Raw genomic sequence first — 20,807 nt, forward strand, 5'->3', positions numbered from 1 at the left:
GTTACGGAATTGCGCGTGTAGAGGAGGACGCAGAATACGTGACGATGAATTTATGTCTGCCATTTTCAATTACGAAAAGCCCTTTAGCTAGCAGTCTTTATGTATTTTGAGTCAACGCGTCTAGTGACAGTTAACAAACATGACCACTTCGCTCACTCGCTCCATGTTTAGATAGATTCTGACACGTTCGATATCCCTAGCAATTTTACGAGGCACGGTGTTGGTTGAGCACCGTTCGCACTGCCGGCCACCTGCCACAGACTTTTTTGATTTCTGTTCGGCCCTAGACGAATCGCACAAGTTATTGAAGTTATTATGCGTGCGTTCCGGAATTGCACTTCAGTCTTCAGGCTTTTGTCCGCTCGCTGCTCAGTCTGAAGGCGGTCGGCATTCGGATCTCATTCGGAACCGTGGGTCGTAAAATTACCAGGGATATTGCAAGGGTTAGAAATTCAGAATCAATCCTAAGTGTCTGTACAAGTTATGCACATTAATTAACGTGTGCAGGGCGCATGCGTAAACGTATTAACATTTCGGCCATCTATCTCGACATCGCCCTCAAGTGGCCTTCACCACTTTCGTGCACGTTCCAGTGTAACTCTGCCTCTGAATACATTTCAGTGCTTTTGATAATCCACTATGGTAATCATGACAATCATAGTCCACGGTTAAGTTCACGAAGGACAAAATGGCGGTTGCCGTAAAGTTGTCGTTGAACGTGTAATTTATCTTCTTATAATTTGACGCACTTGTCGTCTGTACTTTGGGGTAACATTATTCCGAAGTGTATAGCGAGTGAACTATATCAGTTTATTTCCATCTTAGTGTGTGTTTTGATTAGTGAACTGTATCGTCGGCCTGATGCGGGTCGCAAACGAATCGCCTATTGCAAATGATGACTTCAATGCTGCCTAGTTTCAATCCACCGATCGTAAAGAGGCTATTGGGTTGGAAAAAAGGCGAGGGTGAAGACAAATGGAGTGAAAAAGCTGTGAAGAGTTTGGTGAAAAAACTAAAAAAGTCCGCGGGGCTCGACGAACTTGAAAAAGCGATCACCACGCAGAGTTGTAATACCAAGTGCATTACTATACCAAGGTGCGCAAGTTGTGTTTTTGTTATTATAATTGTTATTTTTGTTTTCATTAGTATGTTTAGAATATTTATCATCATTCATTGTTACGTGAAAACTAAGATGACACTGCGTTGAGACTTTTACATAATTACTGCAACAAGATCTATACCCGTTTAGATTGATTGACAGAGTTAGTTTTATTTTCAGCTCAGTATTATTCAAATTACACGATGTTAAACTCCCAGCACCGCAAATGCCGACAAAACACTCTAAATCTCTAAAAATAGAATGGTATCATATCCATGAATAATATGCATTTCAATAGTGGTTTTATTGGCATTTTATATTATTTTAATGTTTTGGAACTGGTGATAGCTTTAATCTTAATTTCAAGATATCATCCAAAGAGGATATAACACATATCAGACATATGACGTATAAGCAAATCCACATGTTTAATATCAAGAATTAAGATTGTAACACAGTTTGCTGCAATTTATTAAGCAACGAAGTTGTTGAGCCTGATTCTGCATCGCTGTCAAAATCTTATTCTATTCCTAGAGTGAAAACACAAACAAAAGAAAGTTGCTATCAAGTGAACTGCTCATACTTATCCGTAATCAATATCTAATGCATAGAAGTCATTTATGACAAAATGTGCTTTTATTCAAAATAATACTGCTAAAATTTTATATGTAATAGATCTAAAGTACATAGATTATCTGATTACATTCCGATTTTGAGGCTCATGAGAATATACGCGCTTATACCTGAAAAAACACATATAAACATGAATCAATCACATTCGTTTTAATCGAAAGTTGCTAATAATCACACTGTTGCATATATTCATACTTAACTCTAAGATATTACTGATATTCATAGCTACTATTTGGAATGTACCTGATTATATGATGCAAATCTTTTACGAAGATATTGTCTGTCCTGTTGCAATTGTGAAAATACGGTAAACAATGTTACATTCGTAGATATAGTTATTATTATGAGACTTTGAATACAGGCTGATAATCCTTTGTCTATCTGAAGAATAAGTTTGTATCTGATATAAATCAGATAACATTTTACCAATATAATGACTGACTCCTCAGGTACTGCCTCATGTTGCCACGTAATACATGAAGTCCAATACAAAAATTGATTCTTTAACAATTCAGTTAAAATTTCACTTCTAAATTAAATCACTTGAAATATTTACCAAATTGTAGTCAACACACAAAATGAGCTTTTTATGGTATATTCGAACAATAATTGAATGCCACGAAGTGACTTGTGTTTGATGACAAACACAATCAAACCTTGAACACATCTGATGTTTTATAATAAGTGCTTGTTAGATCTTGACTTGAATAATCTGATACAGGTATATGAGAAGGTAACCGTTAGTTCCAGTACCTTGCTGTACATTGCGAAGAAATGTCTGACCGTTGAGATCTTATTCATGAAGTGGTGAATATACTCATGAAGATTTGATTAAACCTCCACCTTTTACCTTACAATTAATTGATGATCTTTGAATAAATGAGATACTTACTATCATCATCATCAATATATTGAGTATCTTATCGATGGAAGCCAAAAACCAATCCAAAATGAAACTGCTATTCTAAAAAATAAATTACTTTTGAAGCCAGATAAAGGGATCTTTTCACTTTGCAGTTTCTTTTACCTCATTATTTATATCGTGAATACGATACCTTAGTAACATCAGATTTATTTCAAATTTCCATCATTATGAATTATGTACACTTATGCGATCAGATTCTCTGTAACATAATATTGTACTATATCGATTCTGATGTTAACCTTGACTACAAGCATTACACTTTTACGAAATATGTTCAGTTCATGTGTGACATTCCAAAAGCACAAAAAAAAGTTTGTGGGAAACCCAATGTAGGTACCGAATTCTTATCGGGCAAATGAAACTTGGTAAGCAATCTAAATGGTAAACTTGATGCATATCGATCTTGAGCAAACTCATGCTTAGTGTTCAGCTCAGAGTTCTTGTAGAAACTCAGTAACCATGAAAATATAAGTTTTTGATAATATCTGATCGTTTAAAACTTCAGTTACATATATCTGAAACGAAAAAACTCCCATGGTCCTATGGGGATGTTGACCTATTTCATTTTCAATTTTTGACTACTTCTCATTAGTCATTGCTCGACAAATAGTAACTAATTTATCTTATAATGAATGAATGTCTATTGGTTTATTAGTATATCATGGATTGAGGGGGTATCTCATTTAGACACTGAATTTTGAGGTGTTATTTGGGAATTAATTTTGAAAAAAAATATCGAACTTACATGGTAGAGGTTTCCTACACATATTTAGTAGTATTAGAACTAACTAACTACACAGAATTTTGCAAGCCGTTTTATTGAAAATCTTTATAAGCTTCACATTGGTGGTCATGTCATGTTGCCAAATATCGGTTTAACCGGGCACATGGATTGCAGCCATCCTAGTTGTATTCAACAAAAAAGCTAATGAAATTCTCCATCGATATGAGTGTAGTCATTGATCTTTGATATATGATATGTGATACGTACTACGAATACAGCATTTGCTGTACAGAAAAATAAATTGTCATGCACATTGAAAACCCGTATGAAATGCAATAGAACTAAACTTACGAATGAAAGTATAATTCTTCCTCATTATACTTGGCCCATAAAATTGAATGCTGTAAAATGAGAAATGCCTTGAAAATGTTCTCACATACATAAAATGCTCAAAAGTTTTATAACCAGTCTGCATATATTTTAATTTCAGACCCAATCAAGGTGGAATTGGTGATAACGGAGTCCAGGGCATTCGGGGAAAGGGTCTACCACACGTAATTTACTGTCGATTGTGGCGTTGGCCAGATTTACAGTCGCACCACGAGTTGCGAGCTATTGAACATTGCGAATACGCATTTACTCAAAAAAGAGACGAAGTTTGTGTGAATCCATATCATTATCAAAGAATACAAACTCCAGGTAAAATGAAATGCGTTTGAAAACTAGCAAAAATTCTGTAATTATAATTGTATTCTCATTCATTAGAGTAGAATATTTTTTGATGATCAATCAATCATTATGATGGTGGAATTATTTATGAAATTTAGATTTCGATACGACCAGAACAACCGAGTGAAGTGGTAGTGTGTCGAAAATATTCTGCAGGCTACTTTAATTCGCTCTGAAGACATTACTAATTGCTTATAAAATTGCAGGATACTGAACCTTTATCAATTGTTACAGTTTTGCCAGCAATCTTGGTGCCAAGGCATAGTCTTTCTGGTGACGAATCAGTTTTGTATAATACCTCACTAGAAGAGTTGAGCGTTAGTGTACCAGAAAACACAAGCTTTCACGCAACATTAAACCATCAACAGCACAACCAACAGGGCATTCCGCAATCTCCGCAACAGCAGCAACCGAATAATCCTTATCAAGGAATGCAGGTGATGAGAAATTTTTGCATCTATAGATGAAAATAGAATATTTTCAATACTCAACTTTCTTTTTAATCTCTTGAGCAGTTTTTGTAGAAAATTTGCTGCATCAAAGAAACAGCTGTTACTTTGAATATATCGATTAGTTTTAAATAAAAAAATTTGGAAAAAATCAAACAAGATTTTTGGGCATTCTGAAGAAGGTAACAAGATCGTTTATATCAGGCAATCAGTGTTGTTATTTCAGATTGCTGATTCTATAAATAGAAATAATCTTTAAATGAATCAGTTAATATATTATGTGATTCATCTGCTATGATGTAGACCCTAAATTCATGCTAATGATGTGTGATGTGTGCAACAATATCTGATTTTACCTTTCCGCGTTTTTGTTATGTATTGAAAAGACGATACAATTAGGCTCTGAAAACACAATTTCCGTCAGGTATCATCTTGGTCCTAAGATTTACATTTACGGAAACATCATTTCTATGTTCTACTTGTATAGTTTCTTGATTTCCCATTCGATGTTATTTTCTGTTCTCCATTTACGAGTATCTGTATGCTTCTGTATATGGGGTTGTTGCCTATTCTAATGCTTTTTTAAAAATTTTTTAAATGTTTATTCCACATGCAGTTTGTTCCTTATTTCGTCGTTCTTTTATTTTATTTATTTTTATTCTTATTTATCATTATATTTGCGATAATCCTGTTCGTTTTTATTGTATTTTTTCATTAATATTACATGGAGTCTTCAAACTTCATTATATGATGATTTTTTCTACTACCCTACCCTCTATCCTAGTTGGAAGATGAATATCACTCTCTGTCACATTATAATATTGAAATATTATCAACAAAAAATACACGTTTTCTAAATCTTTGCATGTTATTGAGCGAATGACTGACACTTACTTTATACTGGGAGGTAAAAAACTTAACGTATTGACTTTTCGATCCAAACGAAGTAATTAGACAAAAGTTTTATATTCTTACTGACCATTTTCTTTTTCTGCAATACAATTGAACAATAAATATTGCGTATAAGAAATCATGAGCAACTAACTGAAAAGAAAAAATTCTGCCCAGAAATAGTCTGAATTTTTTTTCTTGAGTGTAATGCTATTTTTGTCCCTCTTTTTTGGAGAATTGCATAATTTTTTAGTACCCCAGACTTGAAATAGGTTACAAGTTTAGGATGTCGACTAAATATAAGCAATACATTTCCGTTTTGTCCCAGTATTTTTTTTTTAATAGTTCATCGTATCGAATTCCTTTTCCGTTTTATTGCGCTATGAGAGTTTGAGGAATTATAATGATATGTATTCACTATTCTCACTTGTTATTTCTTACATATTTTAGAGCATGCAAGCAACAAGTCCTGCGAGTGTTGGTAGTTTAGGAAGTGTCCAAGGGTCCCCACGGCCGGCTCCAGGATCTATGGATCCTCCAGCTGATACGCCTCCACCTGGTTATATTAGCGAAGATGGTGACAATATGGATCATAACGACAATATGTCCCTATCACGTTTGTCTCCTAGTCCGGTAGATGCGCAACCAGTGATGTACTGTGAGCCTGCATTTTGGTAAGTAAAAAAGTGCAACATTTTTTATGTACTGTTTTACCGATGCGCGAAAAAAATAAATAAATAAGCATGTTCAATTTGAGGTGATCGCAAGTTTTAAAAAGAAACCAAATGGAACAAAATATATTATCTATAAATACAAAGTTGTTCAAAAATAGTTGTCAGATATGATATTATAATGAAATATTATGTTTCTTTCAAGGTGTTCAATAAGTTACTATGAACTTAATACAAGAGTAGGTGAAACATTTCATGCCTCTCAACCGAGTATTACAGTGGATGGTTTCACGGATCCAAGTAATTCAGAACGCTTTTGCCTTGGCCTTTTATCCAATGTAAACAGAAACACAGTTGTTGAACAAACCCGACGGCATATTGGGAAAGGAGTAAGGCTGTATTACATTGGTGGCGAAGTGTTTGCTGAATGTCTATCTGATTCTAGTATTTTTGTGCAAAGCCCTAACTGTAACCAACGTTATGGATGGCATCCTGCAACTGTTTGCAAAATACCACCTGGTGAGTTGATTTCATTATTTATTCAATATTTATACGTAATTACTATTCTCAGCCGAATATTTGAAAACTGTACTGTTATAACCATTTATATTTATATTTTCAAATGACTTTACTGAAAAACTAAATACATAACAATACCAACTTGATGAAAAAAATTATCATGGTGGGTTTGTAAAGAATTGTCTTATGAATAAACTGACTCGATGCACGGTGAAATCCAATGAATATACCAAATTTTCTACTGTTTCGAAGCAATTCGAGATAAAATGTCGCTATCTGATCATTTGTTGACAATTTTGCTTTATTTTCCATTCTCAAGAAAATTACCGCAGTTTACAAATGTATTCATTTGATAAACACTTAACATCCGACCTTCTCGTAATCAAATTACCAAGAACGGCAATAATTTTTAACTCATAAACCTCCCTAACAAATCAGTACTTTCTAGAGGATTCGGCTAAACCTTGCTTAAAGTAAATGAATGTGCAGAAGTCATTAAAATTTTTACTGACGCATTAGCTATCATTGACTTTATTCAGCCATTGATTTTCCAAAGTGAATACTCAACCTAAATTCAACACAGTTTGCTCATTCTGAAAGAATATGAGCTTCACATGTGGAGTTGTACACCAAACAGACGAGCGTCTGATCTCAACTGATTTTGATTTTATCAACTTTTACTTTTACCATTGACCTGTGTGCCTGAAACAGTAAAAAATTTTCTATATGCATTTCTTTATTCGTTTGCGATTTACCAATTTTTAAAAATCATCTTTTTCTAATTTGTCAATCAATTTTCAAATGGCTGAATATGATAATGTACATAAGTATACCAACACGCTCATCTTTGATCATATACTCAAATGGATATATTAGCAACATGTTTTCATTCTTTGTAGAACTATTTGCTCAACGTCAAAGTACAACAGTTAAAATTTTGCAGTTTATCTCTTTCAATTATTCTGCAAAATTATCCCGAATTTTTACTTTATAATGCAAAATCTTTGAGCCATATTCTAAAACGGAAAAGTTTTGCTCTCGATGTTTTAGGTTTTTTAAAGTTTGTCACAATCTTTCTAAGTCAATTTTACAAGTGACATAACTTGGTAAATCACACTATTTCACAATATAATAATTGTATTGTTTCAATTCCGTGCTTCAATGACCTCATTGCCCGATATTAGATTGGAATTTTAAGGTGTTGTAAGTCATAAAAAAAAAAAATGGGATCAGAGAAATCATGACCTGCTCACTGGCGCTATAAGTGCAAACTCCTAAAGGCAGTGTATCAGATGATTGTGTCTGTTGAATTATACAAATATCAAGGCAGAAAAAACTTTGTGCAGCTATTGAGTTTTTATTGTTGCTTGCAAACATTTTTTCTATTTATTGGTATCTGTCTAAATGAATAGAAACGATCAGGTGTTACCTCGTTTTTTAACGCCATATTACTACAATACCCCCCAGTTTCGATCCCAATGCCAAGAATTGTGTTCATTTTAAAAAAAACTCTGATGCAAATCTTTCGTTATTTTATGTGTAAAATTTATTAATCCAAGTCCAACATTCGTTATCAGAAAATTCAATGATTATTCTTAGCTATAATTCTGTAAGCGATTGCTCGTTTGTGATAAAAAATCATAGAGCAGTTCTAAATGAATTATCAGCTGGCCTCAAATTCGTGTTTTTTCTCAAATAAATTTTAGACTTTCCTAGGCTCATATTCAAGAGATTGTATTTACAATTATATACTGCAATTTAGTAGACTTTCGATCATTACACTATTTATGTTTTTAATCTTTTTTTTACATATTCTTCTCCAACATGCATGGTTTACTATATATTTGTTTCTGTTTCCGATGAAGAAAGGTTTGTAACGTTAACACAAGGAAATATTTTGTAAGATTTCTATTGCGCAACTTTAATGGTTGCAAATTTTGTAAACTGTAAAAAAAAACTTGAATAAAGAAGAGTATACTGATTCGGCTGCTGCAAGCGTTACAAACTAATTTTAAAGTTGTGAAATGTCTTTTTACTTGAGTATAGCTCTACGAGTAGATGGCTACAGAAGTTGCCGAATTTTGACAATTTTATTGCAACAACTAATAATCCAATTTAATTGTCGTTTGTTTTACTCAAAAGTACGCAGATCAAACTTCATTTCTTTATTTTTTTTGAAATTGGTATCAGTTAATGGGAAGCAATGTTATTGACAGTAACGTCAACCATTTCGCTCAGTAACATGTTTTGCAGTGCCCATGATATCTTAAGAACAGGTACACTGATTTATTTCAAATTTGGAGATACTATTCTTGGGTAGTTTATCCTATTTGCCACATTCAAATTTTTTTCCAATAAAATGATGCCTATTTGAAGTTGAATTTCGATTTTTTATCAAAAAGTTAGGATTTATTTTATTTAATTGACAAAAAAGGATGATAATTTAAAATAAAGTGAGATTGTGACAAAAAGTATAATTTATTCAAGAATACTGTTTACAAATTTGAAGTTGAAAATGTAAGCTAAATTTGAAATATCATGGGCTCTGCGAAGCATGGCACCAAGTGAAATGGCTAACGTCATCGTCAATAAAAACTTATTAATTTATTTTGTTCAAAAAAAATATGTGAATGAATCTAGATCTATATACGTTTGAATTAAAACAAAAAAAAAAAAAATCAAATTGAACAGTTGGTTGTTGAGATAAATATCCCTGGAATTCACCCACTCTTTTAACCATATACTCATACATACCCCCTTCATGTTCCTTTATGTTAACGTTACCCACGTCAACTTCATAGTTCATGGGAGATATGCAGACATATCTCTTCTCTCCTGTTCCTGCTTCAATGGCTATATGGGGAAACTCTTAATATTCGAAATACCCTTACTTCACCTACCATAAGAGCTCATTATTCTACGAATTATGGAAAATGAAATCTTAAAAACTTCACTGAGACATTTTTACAATAAATATTGGTCATTCTGAGGAACAAACTATCGAGTATAAATATTGTACATTATATTTTATCACAAACTATTATATTTGGTCAAAAACTATCAATGAAATTAGCGTAAAGTTCTTTTTCATTTAACCTAATTAAGCCAAAGTAAATTACTTTTATTGCTTTCCTCGTGTTTTAGGTTGTAATCTTAAGATTTTCAACAATCAAGAGTTTGCTGCTCTCTTGTCGCAGTCGGTATCTCAAGGTTTCGAAGCTGTATATCAGCTGACACGAATGTGTACGATCCGAATGAGTTTTGTAAAGGGTTGGGGAGCCGAATATCGCCGCCAGACTGTTACTTCAACGCCATGTTGGATAGAATTGCATTTAAATGGACCACTCCAATGGCTTGACAGAGTTCTGACGCAGATGGGTTCACCTAGATTGCCATGTTCATCGATGTCTTAAAAGAAAAATCCTTCAGGATGACCTTGCTTGGTCGAATGTCTCGCTACTCTGCTTAAGCCTTTGGAAGATTATTGGGCTAGGACGAACGGAAAACTTCCAATTGATCGTTTCATGTATAATTTAAAATTGTAATTATTTCATTTCAAAATCTGCGTTAGTTGCGATGATGAAGTATCGAATAATCATGGGAAACGTGATAAAAAATATGCATGCAAGTGGACCAGGCAAAGATGTGATTGCGATGGTACTCCATGTCAGGAATACACATTTTGGTCACAAAGATTGAATACCAAACCTAGTTCTCAGAATGCCTATGGTTTAGAAATCATTGATTTGTAAATGACGACTGTATTAAGGAAAATTTGAAAACAAATATCAAGAACTTTGAATTTTTTATACATTACCAGCTGCTGTATTTGTAAATACATATAACGGGTTCCATCTTATTTAATCTAATCAGTGAAAGTCAATGACGTCAATTTTTTTTACCAATTATCTTTCGGATCTAATGTTTGGCCATTTTTCGCCACCTCTATTGGTTTTATCAAATATCCCTTTTTTTCATCATATTTTCTAAAACAGACATTCATTAATTAGTTCCAATACCAAGAACATTAATATTTCTTAAAAATGGTCGTAGAAAAAAATGTGTCATAAGATTTGAGCTTACCGCAATAACATTTTCATAAATTTTTTCTATCACAAAGAAAGATGAAAATCTTTTAACATTTATTTTAGGATGCCTGAATCTTATGCTGCATTTTTCGTCTCATATCAACGGAGTACTAACATTTCTGATGTTGAAACCAATTACAAAACGCGTGTTACGAAAATCAGGAAAATTAATGTAATTAATAAAACAATAGAGGGGGCCAAAGCGGAAAATCGTCAGCCACGTTTTTTACTTTTTTTTGTCAGAGTATAATCGAAAGCAATCTGACGAAAAAGTCAGCATCCGCTATCTTCCTTGATTAATAATAAGTTTAATAAGATGGAAACCCACACATACATATGTTTATGTACAACGCACATGAACTGGCTGCCAATCCCACTTACATCATTAATTGAGAAATTTCGTTTTTCAATTTCAGAATTGATTAACAAGTTTCAAGTATCGAGAAAATTGATAATTTACTACAGTCCACTGGAAGATTGCTTACACAATTGTTTCTTCTTACTAGTCTAACGTATAGCAAAAATATTTATTGTACGTTGCTTTAAAGTTATTCTCCAATTCAACCTTAATACCAGATTGAACCTTTCCACTTTAACTATTTTCAAAGCTGTTTACTAGAGTATTATTTATTACATAAACTGTACATTATTTCGACATCATTCGTCATGGTTTGAAATTTAGAAATATATTAGGAAAAATTTAGTGAGGCATTTTTTTCACTGTTGTCTTTTGCTTTAATGTCGAGGATGATTATTTTAGAATAACCATATTCACTCAATTGAATTTTATCAAATGGAAATGAGTCATGAGAAACATACATTATCCCATATTTGCAAGCTAATTTGCAAGCATTCTTCTCTTTTGCATTACTGTATAAAAATGAGCCTGATTCTATGCATACATCATTATGAACAGTTGCGTTCAGCACATATGAATCTTGCATAATATTTCCTTAACACCACTACTATGGTGATTTTGTATTGATATTAGCTGACGAACCACATCACTTCCATAACTGTAATCTTTGCTGAATGTGAAAGAAGTTACACTTATCCTTAATATTATATCATTTTAAAGTAATTATCTTTTCTTGTGTACTGTGGTCTGGTTCGTACATTACTCATCAATTTGGTGTTTAACAATATATAAACTGAATGAGTTAAGGGAGGTTTCTAGTTTGTTGGGCCGAAAAATGTTCCATTTCTTATCAATATTTTATGCAAAAAATATTATAACTAGAATGTTGATATTTGGTATGTTAACTAAGCAGTCTTTATTGTACATAATAATATTTTTTAAAGTTTGACAAAACTTGGTATTGGGAGTGGGAAGAGCCCCCCACGTATGTCTCTGCGCCAGTGATAATATTCTTTGCTAGCGGAAGTACTTCTCCACACGCTATATGAGCAATTGTTATAAAATTTGGCAAGCACATGTAAAACAAACGTCTCGTCGAGGAGCACTTCCGCAAATGAAGAATATCATCGCAGGTGCAGCAACATACGTGGCTCCTCCCACTCCCAGTACCATGTTTTGTCAAACTTTAAAAAATATTATCATGTTCAATAAAGACCGCTTAGTAAACATACCAAATATCAACATTTAATATTTCATATTTTTTGCATTACAAATTGATAAAAATCGGATTTTTTTCGGCCCAAGAAGGTAGTAACCTCCCTTAATAATTGGGGATAAATACACGTATATTCTATCAGTGCTCATATGTTGTTGAGAATTTATGAATTGGTTTATATTTTTCTACTATGGTTTAAGGTTTATTATTCAAATTCGAAATATCTAGTTTGTTACTTTTATATTTGCAATGTTTAGAAATCTTTTACAATTCCATGCAATTGAAGTTACCTATTTTCTAATCAATTCATTTTTCCTAAACAAGATTACACAGTGTTAATGTTCACTTTTCTATACTTCAGGGTTTTAATTACTAAAACAACACTGGTTGGCTGCATACCATAGCTGCGTTTACAAGCTTTATGCAACTTACTATGGTATCTTTTTTAGTCGTTGCATCTTCACAATGTTCAGTAATTTCTTCTTATGCTTATTAGTAGAAATATACATAGTTCTCATTAATAGTGCCAAAGGTTGCCTCACACTTGACAATCAAGTCTACTCCGATTTTGTAGCTGATTGTGAGTCATAGTTGAGGGCTCTGATTGTATATCATACTATAATTCCTTTTATCTGAATTTATACGACCCCAGGCTGCTTGTACAGTATTTTTCGATTTTGATTTTGAAACAAGAATGGACGACTTGGAAACCTAATCGCGGGTATGTTCTTATATTTGACAAAAATCATGAATCCACACATTCTCATGATATCCCAAGAATAAGTCACTTTTTCTGTTACAGGAAGTTTGTGTTAGTTTAATTTCAACTTCCTGTAACTCAGAAATTTTATGGCGAAATATAAATATTGTTCAGCTTGTACATCATTGTTTGCACTTCCAAAGTGCTAAAGGCGTGATTTGAACAATGATTTACAGGTAAAAGAAGAAATATATTTAGTAATGAAGTTCGGAAATTTACAGCACACTGTCTATTGCAGATCACACTCAGAAATATAATCGAAAAATCTAAAGTCAAAAAACCATTCATTGTCTGATCGTGAGTTAAAGCAAGTTAGAATTGATGTGATTTTCTTTTGTTTTCTAATTAATTTCTTTTTTTTAATTTTATTTTGTTTTCCCGGTAGTCAGGCTTTTTCCATCAAGTATTACAATTATCTCTTGATAGGCAAAAATTTTAGCTTGACGAGTTTCATGCCTGTAGCGCTTTACGTGTTTTTATTCCTCGCGTTTATTTTAAAAAGTGACCAGTGTTGGGAAATATCTCACGAATGCGTATTTTCGTTATTTAGAACCTCAGGATTGCAATTGCCTAAATCATCATAAAGCAAAACATACTCATATTTTGGAAATCCAGTTTCTTCAAATTCATTCTGAAATTGCAATACAATTATTTTTGAACCAATGTTTTATCACGTTAACGTTATTAACATTAGTCATCTTAATTCTTGATTGATGATGCAATTCCATTATTCACGAATTAATCAGAACAATTGTTATAAAATGAATTGGCCTCTTTCTTGTTCATTATTAAATCGAAACTTTGAAGCTGTATTACAAGATGGTCACCTAGGGTTTGGTTCATCCCTACTTTTTTTGTAAGTCACAATTAATTAACGCAACACATAGATAGCTTAACTTCATGCGAACAGAAACTTGCGAAGTTAGCTACAGCAAACCACCTTTCTTCTATTATACATAAAGTGAATTTTTTAAAAGGTAATTAAAGTGAAACATTTTCAAAATTTATTATCTTTGAGCTTCCGTAAATAATCTCCAGTCATTATTTCTAATTATGCGTGTTATTTATAATACCAAATTTTTGAAATATGGGATTTAGCGATCAGTTCATTATTTTCGTCTAGTATTGGCACAAATAGTTTGGAGATACAACAATTCAGTCAATCTGTTGCGTTATTATCGTGGTTCCATCGTAATGTACGTTTATTATACACGATACAATTACTGTTATTTTTTATAAATATTCCTCAAACTAGGCATTACGTAAGAATCATGCCTACACGAAAAGTAGTTCAGTATTAATATTTGAAGTTCACAATGATTGGAAGTTACAATTTGAACAATCAGCATTTTCCATTCGCATTAAAAACAGAATGAAAATCCTATAGTATGAACTTACTGTTGTAGCAATAAAAATATGCAGCTGTTATACTGTTATTCTCACTTTGAATGAAAGATAAGATTCAAAACCGACAGCAAACGAACCTACTACTGTAAGAAATATGGATGTTTAACTCACGTTAAACGTAGTACGTTGACTGAATGTCTTGCATAAAAATTTCTAATACTATATCGTATACTATACACCTGGTATACAATGAATGTAAAATCAACCAAGCTACCTTTCCAAAGGTAGAAAAAATATCGTTACGTATTATGGTGTCTTAACGTATCTAATGTCATATTAATTATTAATAAGTATGATAAGAGTATACATTCTATAAACGAAATGTCTTATATTATACATACTTATAATACAATATAATATTGAAGAAAAGATCAAATACCATGTACTGAGCTTGCTGAACCGTTGGAAGTAGCGTGAAACGAATATTGAGGTTTCCAAAGTTATGTTTTTTGCGTTATGTAGGGAAAAAAATCTTGATTCGATGTATTAGCTGAAATATCATGTAACATATAGGAAGGCCTGCTAAAAATGATTGATTAGTTTTATCGAATAAAGCAACAACTGATTGCAGAATGAAAGTGGGGTAAGTTATAGTGAACCACCCTTATAACAAAACAATGAAAATCATGCTACGTACAGGGTGACCCCGTTGCGACTAGACATTATGTTACAATCAATTTACTTTCATAGAGGGACAACACAGCGCTTTATCAATTATATTGAATTTGATTCCAAATTAACGATATTGTATACGTATGTGTAATGCAGTGTTTCTTAACTTGTGGGTTATCAAATATTAGAGTATTGACGGGTCCGTCAAATGTCTGGCAATGGGCTGTGATGAAGTAAATTGTAAAACAATTGTAGTATTTACCTGGTTCGTGGTACTTTTTGAGATACCAGTGACTGAGCATGTGCTTAGGTGTACGTAATACTTAACAATTACCTATTTTATGATGCGAGAATTTTTGTTGGACTTACTCTAGAGCGGATGAAAATCTTCAAATGTGTTAAAGTATTATGTGCTATTTTGGCGTGGTATCTCTTATACTAAAAAACATTTGTAAAATATTTTGCAAGAATATATTTTGAACAATTTTCCATATCCCAGAATTGAATGACAAAATTATGTATTTAAAAATAATTTTTAAAAACTGTTGGTACTCTTGAAAATAAGCATAAATTTCACTATTTATTGATTACAGTTCTTTGTATTCATATATTTCAAAAATTCGAAGTACCAAATTACGGTCTGGGTATAGACTATTTTAATCATTGATTGAAATAAATAATCTAGAGGTAAAATAGATGTATAAAATTAGTTGATAATTATAAATTTGTAATATATCCTATAATATTAATTGTTATCTTATAGTACTAATAATAAAAATTCTTTATCCATGCAAAGCATGAAATTTTGTCAGACAAAAAGAAATGGTGAGTAGTAATTTAATTAAATCTTGTACAAATTGGAATGAATGGCAATACGAAAGTGATTTGAATTCGTGAAAACAAACGTTTAATGAAATAAGAAACCGGTAACTGCTGTATTCTACCACATTCGCTAGTAGGAACTAATTGTAGTTTTAGACCAAGAACATTAATTTGTGCAATCCTCAAAAAAATTAGACACTGACATTAACAGTTGAACTTCCTGTAATTATCATTGCTTGCATTATCAACTATCTGACTATTATTCAACTTATTCCGAAAGTATATGCAGAGTTGATTCAAAAATCTTACTCTGATAAAAATCACGTCATCGTCAGATAGATTGAAATGATGAAGAGTGCAAAAAAGTTAATCTCACTTCATCTTAAGGGAAGATTTCTGATTATACCATTTTAATAATTATAAAGAGTATTGTGCATTTTATTAATTCTGGGACTGAAATGAAGTTAAGAAACACTGTTTGACTACATACCTATATTTAAAATTAGGGTACAGATCGTTTATATTTTTAATTAAATCAGATTATTTAAAATGCTACAAGGGACTATCTGTGTCAGGGTCCATACTCTTATATTTTGTGTTTAGCATAATTGTACGAATTTATAATAAGTGAAAAATTTGAATTTATTAGCATCAAAAAAAGAAGAAAGAAAAAAAGAAGGAAAAAATCGTTTTTTGATGTAGCAGCAGTTCATATCCAGAATAGATTGATGGTATACCACAGGGGTTATATTCTATTGAAATATAAATATAATTTAAAATTGTATAGATGATTATTTACCAAGTATACGACCGAACTTTATTTAATATGAACGAAATCGGCCAATATTTTGATGTAATATTTTTGGAGTAAGTAACGTTTGTCACATTAGAAGAATGAAATTTGAGAATTTATTTACATCATTTAAAAGATCATGTTAGAGTTTTTCTTGTACAAATTTTATTGAATTTATAATCATTAAATTTGAACTATAGTTTTGAAAAGAATTGTCTGTCAATAGAATTAAAATAATTATTCTATGACTTCTGATTAATCCTATGTATAAATAAATCATACATACTTATATATGTTTCGTTGTGTCGTATTTTATTATTCTTATTATTCCTTTGTCGTATTAAAATATGTATAGTTCATTGTTATGACCAAAAATTAAAAAATTTCGTAAGTCGTAAGTCGTAAGTGAAAATATGGTTTGCACCTTTTGCAGTCATTCTTTCAATAGACCAGCTTTTCAAATATTCATTCTCTAATACATAAGATATTCTACATATTTATGAAAATATCCATAATTAATAATTATAGGTAATTTCCCAACTTCTATCACTTACATTGGTGAACAAATAGTCTTGAATCTCAGGAAATCGCTAACTAGCATGCGCACCACAGTTGAAACTTTTCTCGCAGTACATCAAAATTTGACTTATTGTAAGTGAGCAGTATTGCTCATATTGCTCTAAGCTATTGTAAATCCAATTCCATCCCCATAAATTCGTAACGAGTACTTTGGTAGTTGACTACATCTTCCAATACTCGTTTACAATTTAAAATTAGACGGAATAGTATTAATAAAAAGAAATGTAAAATAATCATTTTTATTCCCGACTCAACCATAATGTTCACTTTTTTTACCCGAAAAACGCGACGAAATTGGCATATTATTCCTGATCTGGGGGAAAAAATAGTAGCCCTTTTCTCCCGCATTTACGGGAAATATTTCCCACAAATAAACTTTCCCGTTTTTCCGATTATTCCTTTTTCTTTACCACTTTGAACTACATCTCTCGGTATTAATATAAACTTTCAATAATATTACAGTTTTCAGACTGATAGATCACAGTTACGCATAAAAGGAAAACACTTTTAATTCAATAATGTGGCCAGAGTTAAGTCGGGAATAAAGTCCTATATCTAACACAGGAATAAAAGTCGATTATTTCCGCGGGTAGGTTTACTGTTCGAGTAAAGCGTTCTTCTTTTGGTGGTAAATAGAACCTTCGATATAACCTTTGGCTACCATAGAAGATTGTCACCCACCAAGTCTGTTAAGATCCGTCATTCTCACCCGTACACAAAAAATCCGAACAAGTTAGAAAATTTTTTCGTTACAGTGAAAAAAGTAAAGACCAATTGGTTACCATTTGAATTATTGATGTTGCTAACGCAGAATAAATGCCAGATAATTTTTCTTATTGTACTATCATGGATTTTTTATATTCAATTTTATTTCAAGAAGTTAATTTTTCAGGTGGAGGTTCTGCTCCCACGCCCTAACTTCTGCTCACCTACATCCATGCACTTCGTGTATGCGTTTTGTAAATTTTCTCTTCACTCTTTGAGCGTTTGTGGGTTCGTTGGCTTCATGGAACTACGCTGTCAACGCGAGACTCTTTTCAAATGAGGTACCGTAATACGAATATTTGTAATAATACAATGACTTCGTAAATTAGAGTCCGGTAAAATCAGCCGTATTCGGGCACAATTCCGAGTACGAGATTACAATTGTACACGCAAAAGGGTGCTACCAATTAACAACTAGTGTTCAACGCGCTGAATCATAAATTGATCGAACCTGATTGTAAATCCGTTGATACACATTCAAAAGAATTGTAGAACGATTAAATTGAACTGATTTTCGGGTAATTAGATTCAATTGAAATTTATTTATTCGCATAAGGACATACACACAGAATAGATTACAAGTTTGCAAATATTTATGCTACAATAATACTCTACAAATTATACAGGTAGCACTTTTTGTGAAAGGTTTCTGCTTTAAAAGGTTTTGAAATCGAAGTAAAACAGGCGAATTATTCATGGTGTTTATTGCTGTATCAGATTTATAAACTTGAACAGTGAGGTTTTTTTTCATCTCGTTTATATAAGACAGCTGATATACATACCTACAGTATACATTGATGTACGCTCTGCTGATTCTCAAACAAGTATAATATACATCTAGTTTGAATTTATATCTTATGCACTTTCTTACTTAAATAATTTTACATTGTTTCCTATAGATCGTAGGTATCTTTGTAGTATAAATGTTAGTTAAGATTCACCTGATTGTTGTTGCAAGTTCAAATTTGACTTGTAACCGTACAAGTACTCTAGTATTATGACTATATTAAGTGCAGTCTAAACCAAGTACTAAATTCAATATAACTAAAACGATTTCTTTCTCGCAGCTCATGCATGTTGTTCGTTTTTCTCTTGCCAATTAAATGACTACATCCGAGTACCAATTAATTCATTTCATAATCAATTTGGTGGTAGGTTGTAGCAATAATATCTGACAGTTCTCAATTCGAGAACAAACTTTTTTTGGTCCAACAATGCAAGTGAAAAAATTTGCTGGACCTCATATCACTCAGAAATGTTGAAAAAATTCAAAAAAAAAAAACAAAAAAAAAACAGGTACTCCACTTTGCTACAGTCTCATGTACGTTCTTCTATTTTATTCACCCGTTGTACACTTCATAGAATAGAAACTAAAGTTCTGACAGCAGCGGATCTCAAATCAATGATTTCAACAATTCTTACATACTTTTCTTCTAGCTTATTCCTTGGGCGATATCTTTCGTTTTAATCTTTATTCATATTTTAAAAATTTTTCTTGGCTGATGAGGTTTCTTTTTTTCATTTGTATTTAATTGATCCTACGGAAGCGGCGATGATGAGCTGGTGATGACAACATTTGCTTAAGGGAAAATGTGCTAAGGGACAAGCCTGCAGTAGCCAACAGAAGTGCAGATCTCACGGTTTTACGATCAACGCCACCACTGCTGTACGTTGATGTGCTAGCACTCTGAAAAATATGAAAAAAGGAAATAATCACAATTAATCTATCTGTCTTAGGTGTAGACTTGCAGTGGTGAGAAATTGAGTAGGGCAGTATATGTCTGGAATTTTTCGGCGTTAAAGATCACAAAAGTTTACAGGGTAAAATGGTCTTTTCAGGCTTGTGTGCGTAGAGTTAGGATGCTAAGTGTCGATTTCTTGGCACACGATTTGTGTGAAGTGAAAAGCTATCACTTTACACACATGCGCGTAAAAGTTCACTTTCACTCAGAAATCGGCACTATACACACAAATTTGACTCAGAAGGGTCGAAAAATATTCTATGCTCATTCGGGTGTGAACTTTTTGCACTCTTGGAATCGGAGCGATACTCGTGCGAAAAAGTTCGCTTTACGCCCTTGTTGCATAGGTACTATAATCCACGAAATTGAAGTCCGTATCACGTCAATGTATTGATGTATTCTTAGGAAAACTTATTATTTTTCAACTTGATATAGATTATCTAAATTTCGGTATATTGCAATACAGCAAAACGTACATATATTTTGCAATGGTGTCACGTAACGGATAAAGTATTTACGAGACTGGAATAAGCTTTCTAAAAACTATAAATCAATTTGAAATTTTTTCGTAAAATGATCAATGTACTGTCAGTGCGCTCTAATCAGCTAGGAGTAAATAAAAGTCGTACAAATTTTTCAAGTGCGACGTGGATTTTGAGATTATGTTTAGGATGTTTTTCAATTATTGATTCATACGACGATTTTTTGGTCAGAGCTGACCAGAGCGCACTTCCTTATACCAGAACGACCATATTATTATATATATATAAAAAAAAAATTCAAACCGAACCCATGCTTTACGAAATAACGGGTTGGATTCTCGTAAATACACGTAAACTTAAGGGGATGGTATAGCCAGTTTTTACCGACCGAGTAAAATTTCACTTCATTTTGACCATTACTCACGCTTACCCATAACTGACACAAAAAAGCTGCAGATAGCGCCATTTTACATGCAATAGCTAATATAAATATTCAGAAAAAGTTTTTGTTCTCCGCAATAATGATACTAAGAAATGTATTTC

The 20,807-nt window shown here is 32.4% G+C and overlaps 1 protein-coding gene across 4 annotated transcripts; it reads left to right on the top strand.

Annotated features, from left to right (window-relative positions):
* The first annotated feature begins 332 nt into the window (after positions 1-332).
* On the top strand, positions 333-19,514 carry Smox (Smad on X). Of its 4 annotated transcripts, none has more exons than XM_069135601.1 (6): positions 333-1,095; positions 3,872-4,080; positions 4,345-4,547; positions 5,901-6,124; positions 6,327-6,640; positions 8,506-8,578. In XM_069135601.1, exons 1-6 carry the CDS (start codon positions 893-895, stop codon positions 8,541-8,543), a joined length of 1,191 nt encoding a protein of 396 aa, XP_068991702.1. In that variant the 5' UTR covers positions 333-892; the 3' UTR covers positions 8,544-8,578. The 4 variants fall into 4 exon arrangements, with proteins under 4 accessions (XP_068991702.1, XP_068991703.1, XP_046478411.1 ...); XM_069135602.1 differs by lacking the exon at positions 8,506-8,578 and adding an exon at positions 18,168-19,514 and having other exon boundaries at positions 334-1,095; XM_046622455.2 differs by having other exon boundaries at positions 334-1,095; positions 8,510-8,758.
* The last annotated feature ends 1,293 nt before the right edge of the window (positions 19,515-20,807 follow it).

Source organism: Neodiprion pinetum, chromosome 4 (genome assembly GCF_021155775.2).
Source record: "Neodiprion pinetum isolate iyNeoPine1 chromosome 4, iyNeoPine1.2, whole genome shotgun sequence".
Taxonomy (NCBI): Eukaryota; Metazoa; Arthropoda; class Insecta; order Hymenoptera; family Diprionidae; genus Neodiprion; species Neodiprion pinetum.

What these genes read in the sequence shown, in the direction of transcription:
- Smox (XM_069135600.1), top strand. Translation starts at nt 893, where the DNA reads ATGATGACTTCAATGCTGCCTAGTTTCAATCCACCGATCGTAAAGAGG. An exon ending in ATCCTTATCAAGGAATGCAG is followed by an intron (nt 4,548 to 5,900) that starts GTGATGAGAAAT and finishes TACATATTTTAG; the next exon opens with AGCATGCAAGCAACAAGTCC. An exon ending in TGTTTGCAAAATACCACCTG is followed by an intron (nt 6,641 to 9,784) that starts GTGAGTTGATTT and finishes CTCGTGTTTTAG; the next exon opens with GTTGTAATCTTAAGATTTTC.